Source organism: Taeniopygia guttata, chromosome 11 (genome assembly GCF_048771995.1).
Source record: "Taeniopygia guttata chromosome 11, bTaeGut7.mat, whole genome shotgun sequence".
Taxonomy (NCBI): Eukaryota; Metazoa; Chordata; class Aves; order Passeriformes; family Estrildidae; genus Taeniopygia; species Taeniopygia guttata.
In genome coordinates, this window is record NC_133036.1 from 10,620,203 (window position 1) to 10,643,204 (window position 23,002).

The 23,002-nt window shown below is 42.1% G+C and overlaps 1 protein-coding gene across 2 annotated transcripts in view; it reads left to right on the forward strand.

The window, feature by feature from the left end:
• The window catches only part of BANP (BTG3 associated nuclear protein), a 111,909-nt gene that overhangs the window by 36,627 nt on the left and 52,280 nt on the right, over nucleotides 1-23,002 (forward strand). The window contains exons 7-10 of one of the 2 annotated variants that reach the window (XM_030282266.4): nucleotides 130-369; nucleotides 13,361-13,528; nucleotides 19,978-20,108; nucleotides 22,164-22,226. In XM_030282266.4, coding sequence (XP_030138126.4) covers nucleotides 130-369; nucleotides 13,361-13,528; nucleotides 19,978-20,108; nucleotides 22,164-22,226 — 602 coding nt within the window. The remainder of the gene's footprint in view (nucleotides 1-129; nucleotides 370-13,360; nucleotides 13,529-19,977; nucleotides 20,109-22,163; nucleotides 22,227-23,002) is intronic. The other variant, XM_072934217.1, reaches the window with a different exon arrangement.

A 23,002-nucleotide genomic window follows, 5' to 3' on the forward strand; every position in this document is an offset into this window, starting at 1 on the left:
CGCTGCGCTCAGCTGGGAAAGCCCATGGCCAACAGGAAGCAAAGCAGGGGGAATCATGCAAACATGAGAAATTCTGGCTGTGTCCTGAGCCTGCCTCCTTGCTGAGCCTTTGCCCCATGTGTGTTTCAGAGGATTACCCCAACGGGACGTGGCTGGGCGACGAGAACAACCCCGAGATGCGGGTGCGCTGCCCCATCACGCCCGCGGACATGCTGCACATCAGCACCAACTGCCGCACGGCCGAGAAGATGGCCCTGACCCTGCTGGACTACCTCTTCCACAGGGAGATCCAGGCCATCTCCAACCTCTCGGGCCAGGGCAAGCACGGCAAGAAGCAGCTGGATCCTCTCATGATCTACGGGATTCGCTGTGAGTGAGATGTGGGAGTTTAACGTGTGGATAAGGCAGAAACGATGTGTTCAGTGAGTTTTTAGAGTGTGTTTGATGTGTGGTGAGGTGTTCTGGTGGCTTTATGAAGTAGGTTTAGGGCTTTTAGGAAGAAATCCTGATCGGCTGGTTTACTTCAGTTGGTGGGTATTCACCAGAAATTCCTCGGTCTTTTATTCTGAATTCTGACATCTTTGTAACTGCCAGCTGTGAGTGTAGTAAATACTGCAGAAATAATTGGTAACACAAATTTCAGTACTGTTCAATGCTCAAATCAGCATGGTCTTGAACCGTAGTTTTGGGCTCCCCATTTATGTCTCTTTTTTCAAAAGACTTGCTGAAGTTGTGATGTGAAAAGTTGGCAATCTCAGGATCATAAAATCTGGATTCACAGCAGGAATGGCAGGACGCTGTTGGGATTTCTGTCTGCTCCATGTGCACAAGTCTTTGGATTATTTAAGCTATTTTGGGGCTGTGAACTGATATTACTTGTGTTAAAGGCACGATATTTGTTAATTTAAAAGGAATCAAATGTGGTTTCATGTAGAACAAAGGCACAGCCACTGGTTTGAAATGAAAAGAGGAATCTGGACGTGAGCATCGTGTTCTGCTGTGGCGATTTCTACTGAATACACTGAGGACAGCCAAGTCTGTTCCCTGTGCTTTATTTCCAAGAAACTAGTATAACCAGGATTTTGGTAGAAGTTTCTTCTGCCAGGTGGTGGTTGAGCACTGGAATCAGGGAATGGGCATGGCCCTGAGGCTGCCAGAGCTCCAGGAGCGTTTGGAGAACACTCCCAGGGACAGGCTGGGATCACTGGGGAGTCTGGGCAGGTCCAGGAGTGATCCTTGAACTGGATTCTAATAAACCTGGAGGCTTTGTTGTTACAAGGTTCTTTACATTCGACTACATTTTGTGTAGTCGCCCGTGGATGTGGAATGGGAGTAATTTGTTCTGTTGGTGAGTTTTGTATGGAATTGGCAATTTGGAACTCTAGGTAAGGCTTAAGAAGAGGTCAGCAAGGGATTATTTGGGGTGGTGTTTGGAGAAGTAGTTCTGGGATAGTTACAGGGAAGGGATGTGGGTGATGTTTGGTGATGGCAGGAAACATGTTCCTCTTATCTGCTGCTGTTTCCAGGGATTTTCAGGCTATTTTTGGGGATACTGAAAACCAAATCTAACCCACTCAGGTGGCTGCATTAGGGCAATTTTTGCTTCATTATTTACCTGAAGCAGAAGACTTCAGGCTTCTTTTACAAACACATTAAATATATATTTTTAAGGGAGATGGTAAATCAAATTAATGCTGATCTCCAAAGCCTTCTTGTCTGCTGATCTCATCAGCATCAATGATGCTTTTAAAACATAGATTTTTGTTAAAAGCTTTTAGAAACACTAAGAAATGGATCTTGGTCCAGTGTTAAAGCAATTCCCAGGCAGTTCTTTTCCCATCCCTCAAATCTGAGAGCACAAATCACATGGGTCAGTTTGTAACTGGTTGTGGAGGAAGATGAGATGTTTGCCAGTGTGAGCATGGGGAAGGAATGTGTCCATGTGAGCAAGTGCTCAAACTGGGGATTATGTCATTTCTGTGAGGCGTTCTGACCATGAAAATGATGGATTGTGGAAGTGGAGAAGGTCTGGAATGGCACAGATGTGAGAGCAGATCGTGAGCAGCAGTCAGTGTCTGACTTTGGTGGCATGAGCACGGTTTGGGATCCAGGTATCTGAAACAACTTCATTCCTTCCTACTGTTGGCTGCTGTGTTGTTTTCTTTTGGGAGCCAGGCCATAAAAAACTAGGGATTTCTGGAAAAAATAGCTCCTGTGTGGATCTGGCCAGAGAAGACTGGTTTGGGCAGTGAAATGTTGATCTGCTACCAGCAAGGACAAAGAATCCTGTGGCAACCAGCAAAGAAAACACACGAGAACTTGATGGAGCTGCAAATGTAACAGTGAGAAGAGTGGTCCAGGAATGATGATTTCACTTAATAACCTCATGTGTCATCACTGGGAGTAATTAAGTGGGAGTGGAGTTGCATTCCAGCAGCCTGGTGAGGAATGTGGAGCACTCAGCTCTCGAGGATGGGATTGTGCCCATGCTCAGAGTCTGTGTGTGCCATGATTCCATCCCTGCATCCCTGCCTGGGAAGAGCCATCCCAAATCCCCCTTCCTAGTCCACACACATCTGCTTTTCATCCCTGAAGTGTTCTCCCAGAAAATCACCCCAAAGCTGAGTTTCCCTGGCATGGGAACCCCCTCAGTGCTGGTCCCCACTGTGGGATTTGCTTCTTCTCTGAGCAAATGATGCTTTGATGACTTAATTCAGCCAGAAATGAAAATTCCAATGTCATCAGCCTGGCCTGTGCCAATCACAGCCAGAGGGGGCCAAGGAAATAGAAAAGATTTTGTTTTTCCTTTCGTTTCAAGTTTCTTGCAGTTTGTCAGTGGAAAGATATTCCATCTTTTTTTTTTTTCTTTCTTTCTATAAGAAAAACACCAAGCAAATCTGTATTTAATAGAGAAAGTATTTTGTGTAATATGTGGAAAGTATAGAAAATGAAGAGATGTGTGTTTATTAAAAATTCTTGATGCTCTGCACAAGGTTTACCACAAGAGGAGAGGAAAGTTTATCTTTGGAAGTCTAAATTTTCACTTGTGGTAGGAATTTGTTTGTGGGGTGGCAGTGGTACTGAGGAGAATTTTTGGGCAAGAAACCAGAATGATTTAAACACAATCTCTGTCATTAAATAGCTCATTACCTCAGCCCTGCTAAAAATGGAGAGTTTTGCTGGTGAAATACAATCCAAGTACATCCTCAGTTGTAATTTTCTTTGCCTAACAGAAAATACAGGTTTAGCTCTTTGGAGATTTTACAGCAATTTCCACGAGCCAGTTGGAAAAAACAGATTCCCAAATTCAGAATTTTGCAGTTATAAGAAATGGTGCAAGTGAAAAGATGATTTTCCTTGGCATGATGGAAAAATTGAGAGGGGATTTCTGAAGCTCAGAAAAGAAAATTTATCAGTAGTTCTTATTCTTCAAAATAATCAAAGTAACTAAATGAAAACAAAATATGATTAGTTACTTATAATATATATTTGTATATACACATATTTTATATATTATTGTGTGTAACTTTGTGTATTATTTCTGTGCAAGCCCCTTGCTCTGCACATGGGTTTTTGCAGACTCTCATTTTCCCACTTGCTTATCTGTTCTGGTTAATTACTCCAAGAGGATGGAACCTGCAAATTTAATGCAGAATTTCTGGTTGTGTGGAGGAAGGAGATCCAAACTCATGAATTGCATTAAGGGGAACCTGTGCCCTTGTGTTATTGGACCCCAAAATTCTTATTTTGGCTCCAGACAGATCTGTTGCTCAGGGAACAATTTATGCACGTGGAAATAGATCTCTTGTTACGGACAGGTTTGTTGCTGAGAAAAAAAAAACAACTCAAAACCAGAAATCCCCTACCCAAACCCTCCAGTGCTCACAGAGGGAAGGAAACTGTGCTGAAAAAATTGGGTGAATTTTCCCATGGGCTTCCAAGACTCTCATAGAGTGAATTTTCCCATTTCCCTTTAATTTCATCCAGAATCCATCCTTGTCTTTTAAATACCGTAAAACAAAGTGTTAGCTGAGAACACCTAATGATAAAATCAGATTTTTAGCTCTGAATGATGCATTTTATTCTTCAAATGCCAACTAACTTCACTTTTTAAGACATAAAAACCCAGCACAGAAAGAAATCCTTCATCAGAGCTTGGTGTTCCTGTTATACAAAACATTTCTTCCAGTAGGGATGGGAGCACTTCTCCTACTGCAGGAGTTGAAAGAGATGTTAATACACTCTGAAAGGACTTGTGTCCTCAGCAGAGGCCAAGTGGAATTAAACACTGGCTCTGCTTCCCAAAAATCCACACACCAGCTCTGGAGCTGCAGCCCACACACGGCTGCTTAATAGGAAACACATTTGGCTGTGGAATTGATGTCAGTGGTGTGAGTTTATGTATGGAGAGAGGAATAGAAATCGAAATATTGCTGCCCACAGCCACAGGTTGGGCTGGTTGAAGCTGCCACTGGTGGCGTGGAAAACGTGTGGGGAGCTCAGCACTGCTGCTCCAGCTTTTCATGGGGAGTCTGAGCTTAATAACAACAGGATCAGCAGCAAATATATCACATTTCTGTCCTTCTGGGGGATTATCCTGCTTGGAAATACTGCAGGAAGGGCAGGAAGTTCTCATGGATGAGCTGAGCTCAGATGTTTCTCACCAGAGGATGTTTTGTGGGACACTCCAGGCTGGTGCTGTTTTTTAAGATGTTTATCATGGAATCCTGGAGTGGTTTGGGCTGTGTGCATCAATTATTTATATTTATATTATTTATATCTATGGTTATATTTATATGATCCAGTGCCACCCCCTGCCATGGCAGGGACACCTTCCACTGTCCCAGGCTGCTCCAAGCTCCACTGTCCAGCCTGGCCTTGGACACTTCCAGGGATGCAGGGGCTGCCACAGCTTCTCTGGGAATCCATTCCAGGGCCTCTTCACCCCTCCCAGGGAATGATTCTTTCCCAAAATCCCACCTATCCCTGCCCTCTGGCAGTGGGGGTCCATCCCTTGTGTCCTGTCTCTCCAGACCCTTGGGAATCATCTCTTTCCAGCTTCTGTGTCCTTCAGGTGCTGTAAACAAACATTGCAATTACTGAAGGCATGCGCTATAAATACAGAATGTCATCAATATTTTCTATTCTTTCACTTTCCCACTTCCAAAAGCCTTTTTTATTACTGTATTTTTATTAACTCTACCAATTTTCCCTTTTTTTTTCTTATTTCCTACCTAATATTTGTATGCTTTTTTGGCATATTTTCTGTGTCTTCCTTTCATTTCCTGTTTGTAATTTTTGGCTTCTCGTGTCTCATTTCTGAATATCCCACAAGTCCCTGGCTGTTAGGGTATTGAATAACATCCCATGGTTTAAAAGTGTCACACCAACATGCCGCAATCCTGAACATCAGCAGCTGTAGAGATGCATCCAAACCTTGGATTCCATCTGGAGACTGCTGGAGAGCCTGAAGAAAAATGATCCAAATTGGCATTTTGTGCCGTGTCTTTAACATTTCAGCAGCAGCACAAAGTGGTGATTTCTCTGATTTGGATATTGGTAATTGTTGTTTCAATCCCTCCCCAGCTCCCTCAGGAATCAGCCACAGATGCTCTGGAGGTTTGGGGCAGTGGCAAAGCTCAACCCAGCAATTTCCTGAGGATCCCTGAGCTGCTGCACCCAGCTCAGGCTCCCTGATGCTATAGGATAAGAACTCCTTTTCCCAACCCTGGTAGCCTGAACAGGAGTCCTGTGGTTTGTGTCTGATGGATGAGCTAATCCTGTGGTCCCTGGAAATACTTTTTGCCAACATTTTCTTCTCCCAGTGTTAAATACCACGGGCTGTAGTTCTTGGGAAATAAAGAGTGACTTCAGGCAGTTCCTGTGGTGTTATCACAGCACCCTGGAATTGTTTGCTTTGGAAGGGACTCTGATCTGTCCTTTGCAGCCCCTGGCTGGGCAAGACACTCTGCAGGTTGCTCAGATCACCCAGCGGGACATTCCTGCTCCTCCGCATGGCTCAGGGGAGGAAAGGTTTTGTTGGAGGCTGAAGGGTCGAGTTTGCCCAATTCTGCAGCAGCGTGCCCGTGGCAGATTGGGGGATTTGGGCAGGTCCTGCTGAGCTTTGTGCTGTCACAGCCTGAGCTCTGAGCCCTGCCAGGGGCTCTGCTCCCCCTGGCAAGCTGGGCTGCCTTGGCTGGGAAGGCCACGAGTGGTGTCACCTGCTGGGGACTGTGGCAGGCACATTTCTCTCCCTCTCAGGATTTTTTATAGAGGTGCACAAAAAGAAATGAAAGAGAAAACTATTTCTATTTCTGCTCCTTGTTTTTCCCATGTAGAATGTGTTTGGAGAATTGTTTACCTGGAGTGATGGCTTGGTTGGATTCTGGTGAGGATTGTTTGAGCCTGGTGGCAAATCCAACCCACCTGGAGCTGGACTCTCAGAGAGGGTCATGAGTTGTGTTAGAAAAAGTAGTATATAGTTTTAGTATCCTCCTTCTATACAGTATATTAATGTATTTTAGCATAGTTATAATAAAGAAATAATTCAGCCTTCTAAATTAAGTCAGACATCATCATTTCTTCCCATTAAGTTCACCTGCGTTTACAATAGGGGACCAAACCAGGGAGAGGCTGCAGAGCTGTGGAGCTCTCTCCTCCTCAGGAGCAAAGTCTGAGAGTTCAGCACATCTTTAAAAAGCAAGAAGTGAAAGAAATCCTTTCTGTTGGGCTTTCCTCCTCTCTGAGGAGCTTTAATTTCTGTGGGCCTGGTGCTGCTGCTGCTGGCACGCGTCGTGTCCCTCAGAGCTGCATGAGCCTCCTCCAGCTCCACGGAGCTGCTGCTTTGTGAATCAATTAAATGCTGCCACATGCAGGGCACTGATAACCTCCTTTGAGGCCAGGCAAGGAGATAATGGGAGAACCCATTGAGTTTATCTCAGCACCACAGTTCTCATCCATGGCATCAGTGCTGGCCTTGCTTTCAGCTGGAACTCGCTGCTGCCTGCAGTTTGCTTCTTTCCTGGGCACTTCTCTTGATTTCAATTATTTTCCTGGCTAGGTCACGTTAATAAACTGAAAGAAAAAAAAAAAAAGGCAGCAATTTTGGGGAAAGAAAAGAAATGGTGTGTTTTCTCTCTCCTCCTCACACTTCTCTTGCTGTCCTTGCGTTAGACAAGTGAGGAATTCAATTTTCCATTCTTGGAAAAGCCGTGGTGGGGCTGTCAGTCCCCACTGCTGTGAGGAACTCCACTGTGTGTGACGTGCTGTCAGGCGCTGCTGAGTGCTGGGCTCTCCAGAAACCAGAAAATGAATGTATGAGGTCACTTGGACCATCTGTTTCCACACTCCTTCCATCCCTGAGTGCTTCTCCCTTTTGGCCAGACTTGGTTCAAGTACGTGCTGCAGTGTGCAGGTCTGCCCTGCTGGAGAGGCAGCTGAAACAAAGCTGAGTTTGGGGATGGAAAAGCAGCTTTTTCAGGGCCTTTGAGGGCTCTTTCAGGAGTGTGTAAAGAAGAAAAGGGCAAGTTTGAAGATTGGCTCTTTGGAAAGGCTTCTGCTGCAGCTGTTGGCTTCTCTTTTAAAAATGGGGGACAAAATAGGAATAAATAAATGCAGGATTTTTTTTTTTTTTTTTTTTTTTTTTTTTTTAATGATGGAAAAAATAGAAGCAAATGCCATTTGTTCCTTGTCATCAGTCTGGTGTAACTTGGGACCTGGAGCAAGGCTGGAGAAGAGAACAGGAAGAGTTTTCTCTTTTCAGATTATAAACCCTGTGTTTGGTCCAGAATTACCCTCTTGTAGGGGTTGATTGATTAATTTATAATAATTGTACTCAGGTTATTAAACAGCTGTGGATGTTTTGTCACTATCAGGAAAGGGATTGAAGGATGGGAATTCTGTAACACGTGGAATTCCAGGAACATCACAAATACTCTGTTCCTGCAGGGATTAATTAATTCTGCAGGGATTCATTAATTAATTCACCCCAGCCCCTCCCTGCTCCTGCAACTCCATAATCTTTTGGAGCACTCACTGTGTCCTGTGGGGAGTTGGGATGGAGCAAAGCCAGGAACAGATAAAAATCCATCTTTTCCTGCCACACTGGAAATTTGACACCCCACTAGATGGCAATATTTGAATGCTGATGGCTCCTTCCATAAATCAGAATAAACCAGGGTCTGCTCACTGTAAAATAGGTAAAAATAGCCTGGCTGCTTTTCCAGAGAGGTGCTGAGGTGTGACTGAGTGGAGGAGCTCTCCTGCTCTGGAACAGGATCCCTTGGTGGAATTTGGAGATTCTAGATCCAAATTAACATTAATTTTTCATTTTAAAAACTTCTGGTAGTGTTCTTTTAATTTGAAGAACAAAGGCATTTAAAATAACTTAAATTTTCATATCTCCTCTGAATCTGTGACTTGTTCAAGATGAAATATTCAGACAAATATCCTCAATAAATATTAATGAACAGAGTAATTCCCTCCTCCCTCTCTCCAAGTTCCCAGCAGCTCCTTCTGTCTCTTTTTTGGACGTTGTGGGTCAGAGCAATGTCATGGAAAGGGATTTTTTGGTGCCAGGATGGATTTTCCAGGCGTGTGACATTGTAGGAGCCTCCAAGGCTCTGGCACGCCTCCCTTCCTGCATCCCAAACCTAAACATCCCAAACTGAGCAGGGGGAAGTGCCTCTCAGCTGTGCACATCATCCCCCAGCTGTCAGAGGAGTAAACAATTCCTGCTTTCCGATGATTTCAATATGGGCAGGGCAAGCCCTGGATGAGCTTTGGGGAATCAAAGCCTGAGGGCTCAAGGAGGAATTCCAGAGGTGCTTCAGCTTTTCCTCTGCTCCCTCCGTGTTTAGAGCAGCAGATTTTGCTGTCATGTGCTCTTGGTTTAATCAAAAAGATTCCAAATGGATGATCCTGCTGAGAAAAAATGAATTTTGGGAGCCAAAGCCCCCAAAAATCAACCCCTTCTCCTCTCTGAGCAGGCAGGAGCCTGTTTCTTGTAGAATCCATCATGTTCCTGTCAATTTAAAAGGATTCTGTCCTACACTTTAATATCAATTCCCCACCCTGGTGCTTTTCTTTAAGTTTTAATAATTGGAGTGATTTGGAAAATGAAGGAGCAGTGACCCAAATCTGCTTGGATTCTGTATTTAATATAAATAGATTTGTATTTCATATATGTGGCTATTGGATTCTGTGCTGTGCTTTCCCTAATCTTTCCAAATGCACCAAATCCAGCAGGAATTTCTGGGCCACCTCAGCCTAACTCTGTCAAGTCCATGAAAATACTGATTTACCTTAGAATTTTCCAAGGAAATCTGTGATTCCTGGAGAATGGGAAGCAGCAGAAACTCAGAGTGTGCAAATGAAACTCCTGCCAGGGAGTTTGATTTTTAGGAGCTGGTTCTGAATGTGGGATGAGGATGGAATATTTCATGTCTGTTTTGATCTTTTCCTCCTCAATTTGTTCTTAATTTGATTTCTTTACAGTTTCATCTTCTGTGGGGATTTTTTTGTCTTTTGTTCCTTGACTTCTGACCTTCCAGGAAGAGAGGATTACTTCCTCAGGAACATGGTTTTCCTGGGATTTTCTTAGTTTATAATTAATTCTGGTTTTTAGGAAACCCCAACCCTTTCTCTCCTTATTTTGTACAGCAGATCTTCCAAAAATATGTGAGTGTTGAATCATTTCAGACACCACCTCTGTGTTTTTACCAAATAAAATATTTTTTCCTTTGCATTTTTGAGCTTGTTTTGCTTTGTATTCCCAAGCTTTTTTCCCCCCTTTGCACTTCCTAGTTTTGATTTCCTTTAAAAACCACAGAAAGATTTATTTCAGACCTGCTTGTGTTGCTCTTTTTAATTTTAATTGAACTCCCCCAGATCTCTCCCTGTGTCTCTGAGCCATGCTGCACCTGTTGCCTTTCAAAGCTGACTTGAATTTTCCTGATTTTTGCCTTCTTCCTGAGCTTTTCCTAGCTAAGATTGGAATGTTGATCCTTGATTTCCCCTGTGGCTCTCTGAATCCTCTTTGCAGCCCTTTTTGTCTCCCAAGCTGCAGCCAGGATCTCTCTGTCTGTATAAATCACCCAAACTCCTGCATTTTATGAAATCACTGAATTATTTTTAAGTCTCTGGTGTGTTTTTCATGGAAAGCTTCCTTCAGGAAATGCGATTCCTCCCCCCAAAAAAGCAAACTTTGGGTTTTATTGTTTTAAAATAAGGACTTTGTCTTTTGAGGCACCATTCATGAAAAGATCACTAAAAACACACTCAGCCAGTCTTAAATCATCGAAATCCTGTACTTTACTCTTCTTTTATGGGCATCTATCTTCCAAATCACTGTCTTTTGGTCCAAGTGCTGATTTATATTCCTGCCTGGATTTTTTTCTGTGTTGTTCTGTGGCTCGTGGATGCTGTGCTGTGTAAAATGTCAGCGTTTGATACAGCTTTTGACAGTAAATGATTCAAAAAAAGGTCAAACCCTTCTCCCTGGAGCATTCCTGCCTTTTCTCTCCTATGGATTTCCCCAAGTGAGAGGTCTCATTTCCAATATCCTGCTTTTCTGAGCGGGCTGGGTGTGGGACATGCTGAAATGAGGCAGCTGGGAGCTCTCCTGCCTGGAATCATTTGGATAGGGAACAGTCAGCACGCTCCACTTCTCTGCTGTTGTGTGCACGTGGTTGTGGGATTTCTCTCTTTCTGCAGGTAAATCATGTTTTTAATGCCACTGGCAACTTTTTATCTGCTTAAAAACTCCTCCAGTGCCTTTAGGTTGAGATTTTTCTTGGTAGGAAATGTCTTGCTAAGGACCTGATTGTAAAACAACATTTTAGATTGTGACAGCGATTGCACAGATTTTACATCTGAAATTCATTTTGGTTTTTTATCAATTAGCTTTGTGCTTTAGGGTTAATTTTTCAGTCCTGTTTTCCACATGACCATGTCTGCAGTTGTAAAAATCTCTGCAAACAGCACTGCTTGTCTGGAGCAGCTTGACACCCTGACAGCAACTGGGAATTTCATGAATTAAGGGAAAGAAATGAGGATGCCTGGCTAGGAAAATCTGTCCCTGATGGTTTAGGGCTCTGTAGCCTAAAATTCTCCTGTCTGCCCCTGTCCTGGTGAGGCTGTTGTCTCTTTTCCATGGTTTACCCTGGAGCTGCTCTCTGCTTTTGCTGACACCCATGGAAAGGAACCTTTCACAATAGCAAATTGGAATTTCATCCCATTTTCCTCCTTTCGCAGTTTGGAGACACCACACAGGGCTGTAAACTTCTCTGGGTTCTTGCTGTCACTTAAAAGTGAGAAATCTTGGGGACTTTAAAGCACTTTTGAAGTAGATTTTGGGGTCCAGTGTTTTCTTCTTGTGTGTTCTCACCTTTATTTCAAATTTCTTCTACCAAAAAACCCCCAAAAAACAAAACAAAAAAAAAAACCCAAAAAACTAAAGCATTGAAAAAAAATATTTTAAAAAAATGATGCCACGAGAGATCCAGTTCTCCACTTGGCTTTGCTAGAGCCTGCAGATTTCAGGCTTTGAGGAGTCTGGGCTCATTTGTAATTCAGAGGAAACTATGGAGCTTTTAGTTTGTGCAAACCTGGAATTTTGTGGCTCCAGGCTTCAAATCATTTGTCTTGCAGGAGCAGCCCATATCCTGTTCTTTAGGTTCTATATACAACAGCTTAAGCAAGTCCTTCACAGGATTAGGAGCCCGTCTGAGAGGAAGATGGAAAGCCCAGTAAGTGGAAAAGTGGAAGAGATTATATTACTTTGCAGGGTAGGAAAAGGAAAATTAGAATTTTAGAGATTCTTGAAGCTTTGTCCTGTAGAGTAAAAGCATCTCTGGCAGCCTTGGCTTGTTCAGTGTTGCACCTCTGAATTCTGAAGTACTGAGGAGTATTAAAATATTAAATGTTCAGAGATTTCTGATTGAATTTAGTGAGTTTTGATGAGAGAATCCTGAGATAGTTTGGGTGGGAAGGACCTAAAGTTCATTTAATTCCAGCCCTGCCATGGGCAGAGACACCTTCCCCTGTCCAGGGTGCTCCAGCCTGGCCTTGGACACTCCCGGGGATCCCTCCGTCCTCACAGGGAAAAATTCCTTCCCAATATCCCACCTAACTCTTTTCTTTATCAGTTTAAAGCCATTCCCCTTGTCCTGTCCATATAAAAATCCATCTCCCTCTTTTCTAGATGGGCAAATAATGGATTTTCAAGAGGTTTTTTTTTTCATTCTGCAGCTGTGGGGGCTTGGAGTTTTTTGCTCTCGAGTGTTGGTGCTTTAGGAAAATCCAAACCCCTCAGAAGCTCCAATGAAATGGTGAAAGTGTGGAATAATTCAAGCTGACAGTGCACAACATTCCCAGTTAAATTCCCAGTTTTAAAGCCACTCCTCGCCGTGTTTATGGAACACTTTGGCAACTTAGCACCAGGGGCTGCAAAGTTCATCCTGAGGCTCTTAAAGTGCCTGAATTCTGGGAGCAGCTGTGAGAGGATTCTCATTTTGGGTTGTTTTTACTGGATTCGGATCAATTTTGAACTGAGCTTTAAAAGAGTCGGGGTTTTTTTTCTTTATATGGAGTTTGCTGCAGTTTCCTTCTTCATCAGGAGGCAGTTTTGTACAGTCAGACTTCTTGTGGGGTACTGTCAGTGAGGAATAATCCATGCTGGATCCTCCTCTTGGTTTGGCACAGCTTGGGTGTAACAGCAGCTCCCACACACCCCAGTGCAGGTGATAAAATTCCATGCACTGCTGGCACTTTTACATCCAGACCTGTGCAGGTGAACCATTACTGGCTTTTGGGAATAAGTTTTATTGAACTCCTGTCATTCTCAGCTTTGGGGCTCTTTGCACAGGTGCAGAGCCTGGTCTGTGGGACCGCATGTGTCCTCTGTGTTTTCTGGAAAATACAGGTTTATGTTGATTATTGTTGTCAGATTAAGCCCTTTTCTGACCCAGAGATGGGGCAACTGAGAGGTGTTTTTAAAACTTTTATTCCATTTGCAGTCTCATGAGAAGGGCGGGACAATACAGATGTTATAATTCACACCATCACAATTATTTCCTAATTACAATATATTATGAGTGTATCTTGGCCTATCAGCTTTTGTCACACCATGCTATAGATGCCTTAAAGACAATCATCTGAAATTACCCCTCATGGTCCACTCCAATGCATCTTTCATAGTTTTATTTCTCCAAAATATCCAGTCTATTTTGCAAGGCCATCTGTTGAAACATTTTTCTAGTTCCATTTCTCTCTCAACAATGACGACTGTCCTATTCCATGGTTTTTCTATGGTATATTTGACTGTATTTCTACAATTATCTCTTTTCTTCCATCATTCCAGGCCACCTGTTTTACAAATTTGGCATCACAGAGTCAGACTGGTACCGCATCAAGCAGAGCATCGACTCCAAGTGCAGGACAGCCTGGAGAAGGAAGCAGCGAGGGCAGAGCCTGGCTGTGAAAAGCTTCTCCAGGAGAACCCCCTCATCCTCCTCCTACAGTGGTTCAGGTACAAACCAAACCTTCCCCCTAAATCACAAATCCCTCTTGGGTTTCTGAGGTGCCTGAATTTTAATTTGGCTGCCTGGCTTTGCTGAGGTGCTGAGAATGTGGAATTCTGGAATGGTTTGGGTGGAAGGGACCTTAAAGATCATCTAATTCCACCCCTGCCATGGGCAGGGACACCTTCCACTGGCCCAGGTTATTCCAGCCTGGCCTTGGCCACTTCCAGGCATCCAGGGGCAGCCACAGCTTCTCTGGGAACCTTCCCCCACTCACAGGGAACAATTCCCTCCCAAAATCCCACCTAACCTTGCTTTCTGTCCACCCCCATGAATTCAGCTCCTGCAGTTTTGTGCTGTGTTTTTGGATTTTTACCACGCTCAGTTCTTTGAGGAGAAAGTCCAAATATCCTTCCTAAGAGGAATCAAGTGACTAAATCCTTCCCAGTGTGTTCACACCATTCAGTGGGACGTGCTAAATGCTGTTCCTGAAGTGTTTTCCTCCGCAGACATGAAATGTGCTGTAGGTGATTCCATATTTCCATCTAGGTATGGAGGCCTGGATAACAAATGAAAAATCCTGACCTCAGGAGTGTTCTCTGAGGACATTTCTGGCTCATGCTTTTAATATAAAGCAGTGTTCTGGGACTTTGTACATTAGATATTAAAACCAGGGCTTTGGAAGGCAGCCCAAAGAAAAGGAAGTCAGTTTATTTGCCTGCATAAAATTTTTGGTTGCATGTTAACACTAACCACTGTATCTCATGCAAAGAATGACAAAATCTGCTTTCAATGGAAAATTTTATGTGCTGGAACAGGGAATCCCATCCAAAAATCTCAAATTAAAACAACTAATCAATGTAATGATAACCATAAGCCCTCTATGTTAAAGGGATTTTTACTTTCAGTCTTTCAGCAATCAGTATTTCAGGGTAAAAAGGCAGCAGTAGGTGGATATTACAGCCTGTGCTCATTAGCCTGTACTCCTTGAGTGGTGTTGAGTTTTATTATTCAAATTATTCATCTTCTGTCTGTTTTGGAGGTTTGGAGACACCTGTAGAGATGTAGAACTCAGAGTCAGTGGATTCCTGTCTCCTGAAGGCTGTAGGATCATGACTTTGGGTTGGTTTCTTGTGGTTATCCCATGGAATCCCAGCCTGCTTTGGGTGGGAAGGGCCTTAAAGCTCATCCCATCCCAGGGTGCTCCAAGCCCTGTCCAACCTGGAGCACTTCCTGAGGTATTCCCAAATCCTGGGTGCTGCAGTACTGGAAACCCTTCCCTATGAATGGGAGGACTGGGATTTTCAGAGTTGTTTTTAGCAGCAATTAATTTGCCTAATTAAAAAAAAAAATATATATATATAAATATGGCACCCTGAAACTCACTCAGCTGTGCCCTGACTTTGGTTCCCCTGCCTCTGAGGAATTTTGAGGATGACTGAGCACAGTAAGAGGTTTCCACCACTCCTGGAGACATCAAAATCCACCTGGGTGCAGCCCAAAGCCACCAGCTCTTGTTGCCCATATTTTGAGGAAGGACATTGTGTTAGATCATCTCCAGAGGCCACTTCCATCCTCATTTATTTGGGATTTTAAATTTTCTTAATGAATTACTGCACACACAGTTAATAATTCTGAATTATTTGCATCACAGCAGGATTGTTGTTCAAACTCACTCCTCTTGCACTTGTTGGAAATGCCAAAGCTTTGAGGCTTTTCCTGCTTGTTGGGATTAACAGTTCCTGGAGCACGTGGCTTTGATTGGAGCGTGGTGAAAAGTGACAACAGATTTCCTCCCTGCTCTCTTCATCACGTGGCAAAATTAACTCTGGAAATGATAGCAAAGCAGGAGGCTGAGCCCACAGACCCTCCAAGGCTTTGGAATTTGGTGTTCAAGAGGGATCAATCTGCAGGGAAAATCATGTCTGGGGAGCCTGGTGGGAAAACACAAATGGATTTTCTCTGTCCTTCACCCCCCAGAGATGTTAATTAAGATTTTTCTACACTTAACTGATGGTTAAATTCAGGCAGAAGTTGCTTTTCCTGATTTTCCCTGGCTGTTTGCTTGAATCCATTGCTTTTTTTTTTGGAAAGGAGGTGTTGATTGCTGTGGTTGGCTCTGTTCTTGGAACCAACATCTCAGTACCTAAAGGGTGTTTTCCCCATGATTTTTCCCAAGCAGAGACATCCATATGGCTGCCACGATAATTTCACTGGATGTTCCTTTTGGAAATGTTGGAGTCTGTGCAGGGAATGCTGTAGGAAATGAGGGGTTTGGGAGGAGGATTAATTGAGAAGTGCCTTCTTTCTTTCTTTTCATTTCTCTTCAGATTGTTCAGGCTGTTATCACAATTTTCCATGTTGGAATTTTTAATTAGTTCCCTGACTTTGGGATTTCTCTGTAGATTCAGGCCTTTGCTGAGGTGTCACATTAAAAACTGGATGTGCAGACAAATCTTCAAAGCTGTTCCACACAACTGGGGCTGAGGCAGGGGGAGGTGATGGTTTACAGCTTTATTTCCACTGTTCTGGAATGGTTTTATCCTGCTTTTTTTGGGTTTGGGGATGGTTAATCCATCCATTACCCTTCCCTTGCTGGGACTACAACGAGGGGATTCAGGCTTGGTCTGTAAGGGGAGATGTGAGGGTGGAGCTCTGGGCACCAGGGAAACAATTTTTAATTCCAGAATTCCTAAGTGTGAATCCCTCCTGCTGTGGAATCTGTGCCTTCTCCCAGGGAACAAGGGGCAGGATGAGAGGAGATGTCCTTAAAGTTGCACCAGGAGAAGTTTAGGTTGGAACCAAGAAGAATTTCTTTTGTGGAAAGGGTTGTCCAGCATTGGAATAGTTTGTCCATGGCAGTGGTGGAGTCTCCATCCCTGGAAGTGTCCAAAAATCCCATGGATGTGGCACTCAGGGACGTGGTCGGTGGTGACCCTGGTGGTGGTGTTGGACCTGATGATCTTAAAGGGCTTTTCCACCCTTAACAATTCCATGATTCCATAAAAATGAAAATCCTCAACAGATAAATAGGAACAGATAAGAAAGCACCAAAGATTCTGCCTTAAAAAGTGATTTTAGCTGAGAATTGAACCCACACATCCTTGAAGGTTCTTTGGGAATGCACTGCAGGGTTCATGTCCCAGTTGTCCCTTGGGAACTCATGGAAAATTCTGGAATTCAGCTGTGGCTCCTCCTTTCAGGGGTTCTCCAAGAATCCCAACTGGAAACATGAGGCTCGACGGTTTCCAGGGATTTCTCACTGCTGACAGCTCCTCTCCCCAGGCTGGGTGTGCTCCACATGGTTGTGTTTGTTTGGAGTGGGGAATGTTTAAAAAGTGGATAAATATTCCCTTTGTCTGCCCTGAGATGAAGAGGGGAAAAACAGGACTCATAAAGGATGTTTTGTTTTCAGATATGGATGAATCCTCTCTTTTCTTTCACAAAAAAATCCAACAAAATAGAGAAAAAAACCCTCAATTTTGGTTGTTACACTGAAGCCAAATTTAAACCTATTTATAGGTGACCATAGGAGAGGTCTATCCAGGCTGTGGCTCCACATGCACCTTCAAAAACACAATAATTTCTGTCCTCTGAAGCCAAAAATGGCTTAAAAATCAAGACTTTTGGGCCTTATAGTTAAAAATGCATTTCATTATGTGAATATCATAAATATATAAAAATACATATTTCTCTGCTGCAGGTTTTATTTCTTTGATAATCTTTTATCACATAACTTAATCAGAAAATAAATATTATAAATGATGGATTCTGTATTTGGACACTGTGGTTTGGTTGAGGTTGAGTCGTAACTAGCTCAGTTGAATTCCATAGGGAAAAACTGGGAAACACAAAGGAAAGACCAAGCCCTGAGGGAAATCATCCCTCAGAATCCTGAGGGAATTTGTCCCACAAAATCCTGAGGGAATTTATTCCTCAAAAATCCTGAGGGAATTTGTCCCACAAAATCCTGGGGGAATTTGTTCCGCAAAATCCTGAGGTAATTTGTTCCGCAAAATCCTGAGGGAATTTGTCCCACAAAATCCTGAGGGAATTTGTTCCTCAAAATCCTGAGGGAATTTGTCCCTCAAAATCCTGAGGGAATTTATTCCTCAAAAATCCTGAGGGAATTTGTCCCACAAAATCCTGAGGGAATTTGTCCCTCCAAATCCTGAGGGAATTTGTTCCGCAAAATCCTGAGGGAATTTGTTCCGCAAAATCCTGAGGGAATTTGTTCTGCAAAATCCTGAGGGAATTTGTCCCTCAGAATCCTGAGGGAATTTGTCCCTCAAAATCCTGAGGGAATTTGTCCCACAAAATCCTGAGGGAATTTGTCCCTCAGAATCCTGAGGGAATTTGTTCTGCAAAATTCTGAGGGAATTTGTCCCACAAAATCCTGAGGGAATTTATTCCCCAAAATCCTGAGGGAATTTGTTCTCAAAATCCTGAGGGAATTTGTTCCTCAAAATCCTGAGGGAATTTGTTCTCAAAATCCTGAGGGAATTTGTCCCGCAAAATCCTGAGGGAATTTGTTCTACAAAATCCTGAGGGAATTTGTTCTCAAAATCCTGAGGGAATTTATTCCTCGAAATCCTGAGCTGGGAGCCCTGAAGGAGCGGGTGCTCAGTCATCCCAAAATAATGCTATTTCTAAATTAAAACAAAAAAAATAGAGAAGTGAATTGCATCAAATATTAGAAATTAATGGAAATGAATGAAAAATTGAAAGACAGAGGCTCAGGTAAGGATTTTTCCAGATATCCATTTCTTCCAGTGCCCATGACAAAGCCAATGGTATCCCAGTTGAAAAGATCCCATTTTTATTTGGTTGATAAATGCCATTTATCATTTATTTGGTTAAAAAATGCCATTTTTATTTGGTTGATGGGGCAGTTCTTTTACAAAGTTAAGCACTTTTCATGTAGTTGGGATTCCTCAATCCCACCAGGAATTCCACTCTACAGCAGTTCAGGAAAAGCTGGAATTGCACAGGGAGCACCAAGGCTGCATGTAAGGAATTCTAAAAGCTCTGCAGTCTCTTGCTGAGATGTGAGGGATTAAAGGTGTGCCCAACAGGCAGAAAAAAATCGTTTTGTTGTGTTTCCCTGGGTTTCTGTGGAAATTTGTGGCTGGAATTCTGTGTTCCAGCTCGTTAACAGAATCAGAGCTGCCTGATTCTGTTAACGAGCCAACCCAACTTTTCAACAAATAAATAAATATTAACTTGGTGGTTTGGAGTTCCCAGTTCCCATGCTCAGACCTAAACCTCAAAATTATCTTTGTGCCCAAACATTTGCAGACAGGAGGGGAAAAAAAAAACCTTAAATGGCTGATTTTATTAAAGAACATTCCCATTAAAATATTTGAGTGGATAAAGCTCATTCCTGCAGAACTAACAGTGTGTTTGCAGAATAAATCTTGGAATATTTAGTGGAGATATTAAAAATTAATGGTTTCTGTCATTTTTACTTGCCTTTTGCCTCTTCTGTGTAGAAGAATCCTTTCCCTGCAGCTGGAAAACCTCAAAATGGATCTATGATGTGTCCATTACAAGTTTTTACCCTCTGGAAATCCCACTGAGGTTTTCCTGGTGGTTTTTGTCCCTGTTACACGAAGATAACTCCCATTTTTTATGTTTAACATTCCCTTTTCAGGGGCATTTCCGCTCTGCAGTGTGAGTTGTGTTTAAATTTAATAAATCAAGAACTCCACCTGTCATTTTGAGGTTCAAAAATACAATTCCAGACCTCACGTGTGTCAGTATGAATTGTAGGGGATGGATCTTGGAAAACAATTGTGAGATTCCCTTTATTTATGATGATAAATTATAAATAATTTATAATTATTTAGAATAATGATTATTAATAGTATAATTAAATATTAATTATTAAATATAATTAATAATTAAGAATGTTAACTATTAACTATTATTATAATATTATATTGTTAACTATTAACTGTATTATAATAATATTGATATTATTATAACAATATTAACTATTATTATAATAATTTAATATAATACTTAAAGATAAAATATTAGTATTTCTATTATAATTATAAATAATTATAATATTAAGTTCATTTGTCACAATAATTTCATTTCTCACAATAGGCAGGATGAGTTTTTAAAGGTGTCCTTGGGGTGGTGGTGGCAGAAATAGTTCTCAGGTGAACAAAAACCATTGAATTCCTCAGGAAACCTCTGGGGTTTTGTTCTGATGGGACTTTTCGAGCTGCAGACTCTGGGATTTAGATCCCAAAAGGTGCTTTTTTTTTTTTTCAGCAGGAGCTCTGCCAGCCTGTGGAGTTCTGTGGGCTTTGCAGCAAGAACCCACCGTGCCCAGGAATGTTGAATGATCTGTGCCCAGGGACTGGGTTTGATTGTCGTGGGGTTTTAGGAACAGTTTGGGGGATGCACACAGAATAAAGCTGGAATTTGCTCTGGTTTCTTGCAGAGGGATCCCAGAGCTCGGTGTCAGCCTCCAGTGAGATGCAGCAGAACCAGCCCCAGGCCCTGCACTACGCCCTGGCCAACGCTCAGCAGGTCCAGATCCACCAGATTGGAGAGGATGGACAAGTCCAAGTAGTATGTCCTCACCTTTTCCTAAACCCCTCCTCCCAAACCCGCCAGAACCCTGCTCCAGCTGCACTGTCACCTTGCAGTGTGAAATCACAACCTGCCAGCACTTAAGGTGTCCAGAAAACAAACACTGGAGGCTTATGGGAAAAAAAAATATAGAGTTATGTGACAAAAAAATTCCATGCAGGATTTCCTCACACAATCAATGGAAATCAATGTACTTTGGTTGTTATACAGAGAATTACCAGCCTTTTCCTGGCTGTGTTTACTTAGTGATTTATACTTCAGAGGTAGTTCTGGTGTGATTTCCACAACAAAATCACATTTATTTATTTGTTTTTCTGTAAAACTGCATTCTCAGGCACTTTTGAACATCTGGGAGCTGAATCTTTCCCATGTGTGTTTGTGGAGCTCTGTGTCTATCAGTGAAAGTTCTAAATATTGACATTTTTTAAGCCTAACACTCCCACCACCACTTAGGCCTGATGGTTTTTATCTGTGGTTTAGTGTATTCTGAAAAAAACCACCTTCACTTTAATTCTTGTGTCCCACTGGGCACTACAAGGATTGTTTGAAATTCAAATTCTTTTTAAGAAGTGTCCTCAGTGAAAGAATTCTCTTTGTGCAGGAGCTGGGTGCAAATCTTCCTTTTCCGCTTCACTTTTGCCATAACTTTTCAATATTATCCTGGGAATTTCTTTGTCTTTTGAATCCCATGAATATTTTAAAAGTGGATTTTCCTCTGGATCTGTGGGTGAGATTTAACTGGTGATCGAAAAGTACTTTTCAAGTCTTGAAAGACAAGATAGAAAGGAAAATGACATAAAATAAATGACTTTAATAGAACTGATGGTTTGTTTACAGATGGAAGTGATAAAAACTTGCCTCATTAAAAGACCTGGACATATTAATTATCCTTCAAATTGTGGAATCCAGGGAAAAACCTGCTATAAATGGATCTTCTAAACATTCCATCTTTTTTCCTGGGAGCACTGAGAGTTTGATGTGAAGGAGGGAAGGTGATTTTAATCTCCCCCTGGGCTGGGCAGTGCTATAATTTTCTCTCCAGCCCCTATTGTCAGAGGGACACTTTCAGTGTGGTTTTTCTCCCTATAAATAGGCAGTTTCCTTCCAAAGGAAATGAAACTGTTGGAAATAGAGGGATCTGTGTGTCTTTGAAAATCACAGGCAATTGTTCTTGTGTTATAAAATCAGAGGGGCCTTTGACAGAATTCCAAATGATTATCTTTCATCTCATGCAGGCATATTAAAATGAACACAAAGCTTTATAAAACCTCCAGGAGGTTATTTAGAATCCAATCTCCCCTCAGGTAAATCACAGTGGCTGTGGGCAGGATGCACAAGGAATTCCAGCCACTCTTCTCCTTGCTGGCAGCAAAGGGGACCAGGAGAGTGGTGGGAATGGGCAGCAATACCAAATATTACAGGATTCAAACCATCAGGACAGATTCTCACCAATAGAAATCAGGGGAATTGTTCAAATTAATGATTTCCTGCCAGATCCCAGCAGCTGAGAGTCCTTAGTGTGGTCTGTGCTCCAGTGAATGAGCAAAAATAGGTGGAAAATGAGATACCTTTGGAAACCTCACACTTGGAGATATTTACTGTTGGTTATTATCTGTTCTAAAACTGTGTTGCTTATTATCTCTTCTAAAACTGAGTTTTCCAGATATTTAAATAGAATTAAAGTTTCAGTCAACAAAGCAAGTCAACCCCAAGCTTTGTGTACCAGTCAAAAAGGCAATAGAAAAATACACTTGTTAGAAGATGATGATGATGATGATTATTATTATTCCTCCTATTTTCCTTCCCCTGTAGTGGAAGTGAAGCAGTCTTTGGTCCAAGTCCCTCTGCTTTTACTCCCATCCAAAGCTGGGGCAGTCCAGGTGCACTTTGCATTTTAGGAGCTCCTCAATGGTTTCGTTGCACATTTTGCTTCTCTCCATGAAACTCTGCTGCCTCCAAGGCAGGAGCTGCTTCCTGGAGCTGTGATTTTCCTCTGATGCTCCTTGGTGTTTTCTTTTGTTGTGGATCCCACAGGGCCATCTCCACATAGCCCAGGTGCCCCAGGGAGAGCAGGTGCAGATCACGCAGGACAGCGAGGTGAGCAAAGCCTGGGGCTCTCAGGAACCCTGGCAGCTGAGGGGAAATGAGGCAATGGGCTGGAACCAGCAGAAAATCTTCTTTAGAACCTGCTGCTTCTGTCTCTGGGCTCTTGGGGTTTCTTTTTCAGTAGTATTATTATTGATATTTATTTTATTTTGATTATTTTGATTTATTTTTCCCTCCCTCTAGAGCCAAAACAACTCAGTTTGTGTTAATTGTTTATTATTATTATTATTATTATTATTATTATTATTATTATTATTATTATTATTATTATTATTAATTTTATTTTTTATTTTTATTTTTCCCTCCCTCACCAGCCAAAACAGCTCAGTGTGTGTTCATTGGCTTTTGTCATTATTATTATTTCTATTTATTTCATTTTTATTATTTTGATTTATTTTTCCCTCCCTCACCAGCCAAAACAACTCAGTGTGTATTGTTTTTTTTCATTATTATTATTATTATCTATTCTATTCTAGTCTAGTCTAGTCTAGTCTAGTCTAATTTTATTTTTATTTTATTTTATTTTATTTTGACTTATTTTTCTCTCCCTCACCAGCCAAAACAACTCAGTGTGTGTGTTAATTGTTGCATAAGGCTGATAAGCTTTGGAAATTTAGTACTGATGGAGTTTAATAGAAAACCAGGTGCTTGCACTGCTTAAAAATGAAATTATTCTGTTTAGGTTGATGAACCAAACATGGTCAGAACACTCAGGGCCTTTAATGGTTGAACAGGAATTGCAGAAACCTTCAGCCACCATCTAATAA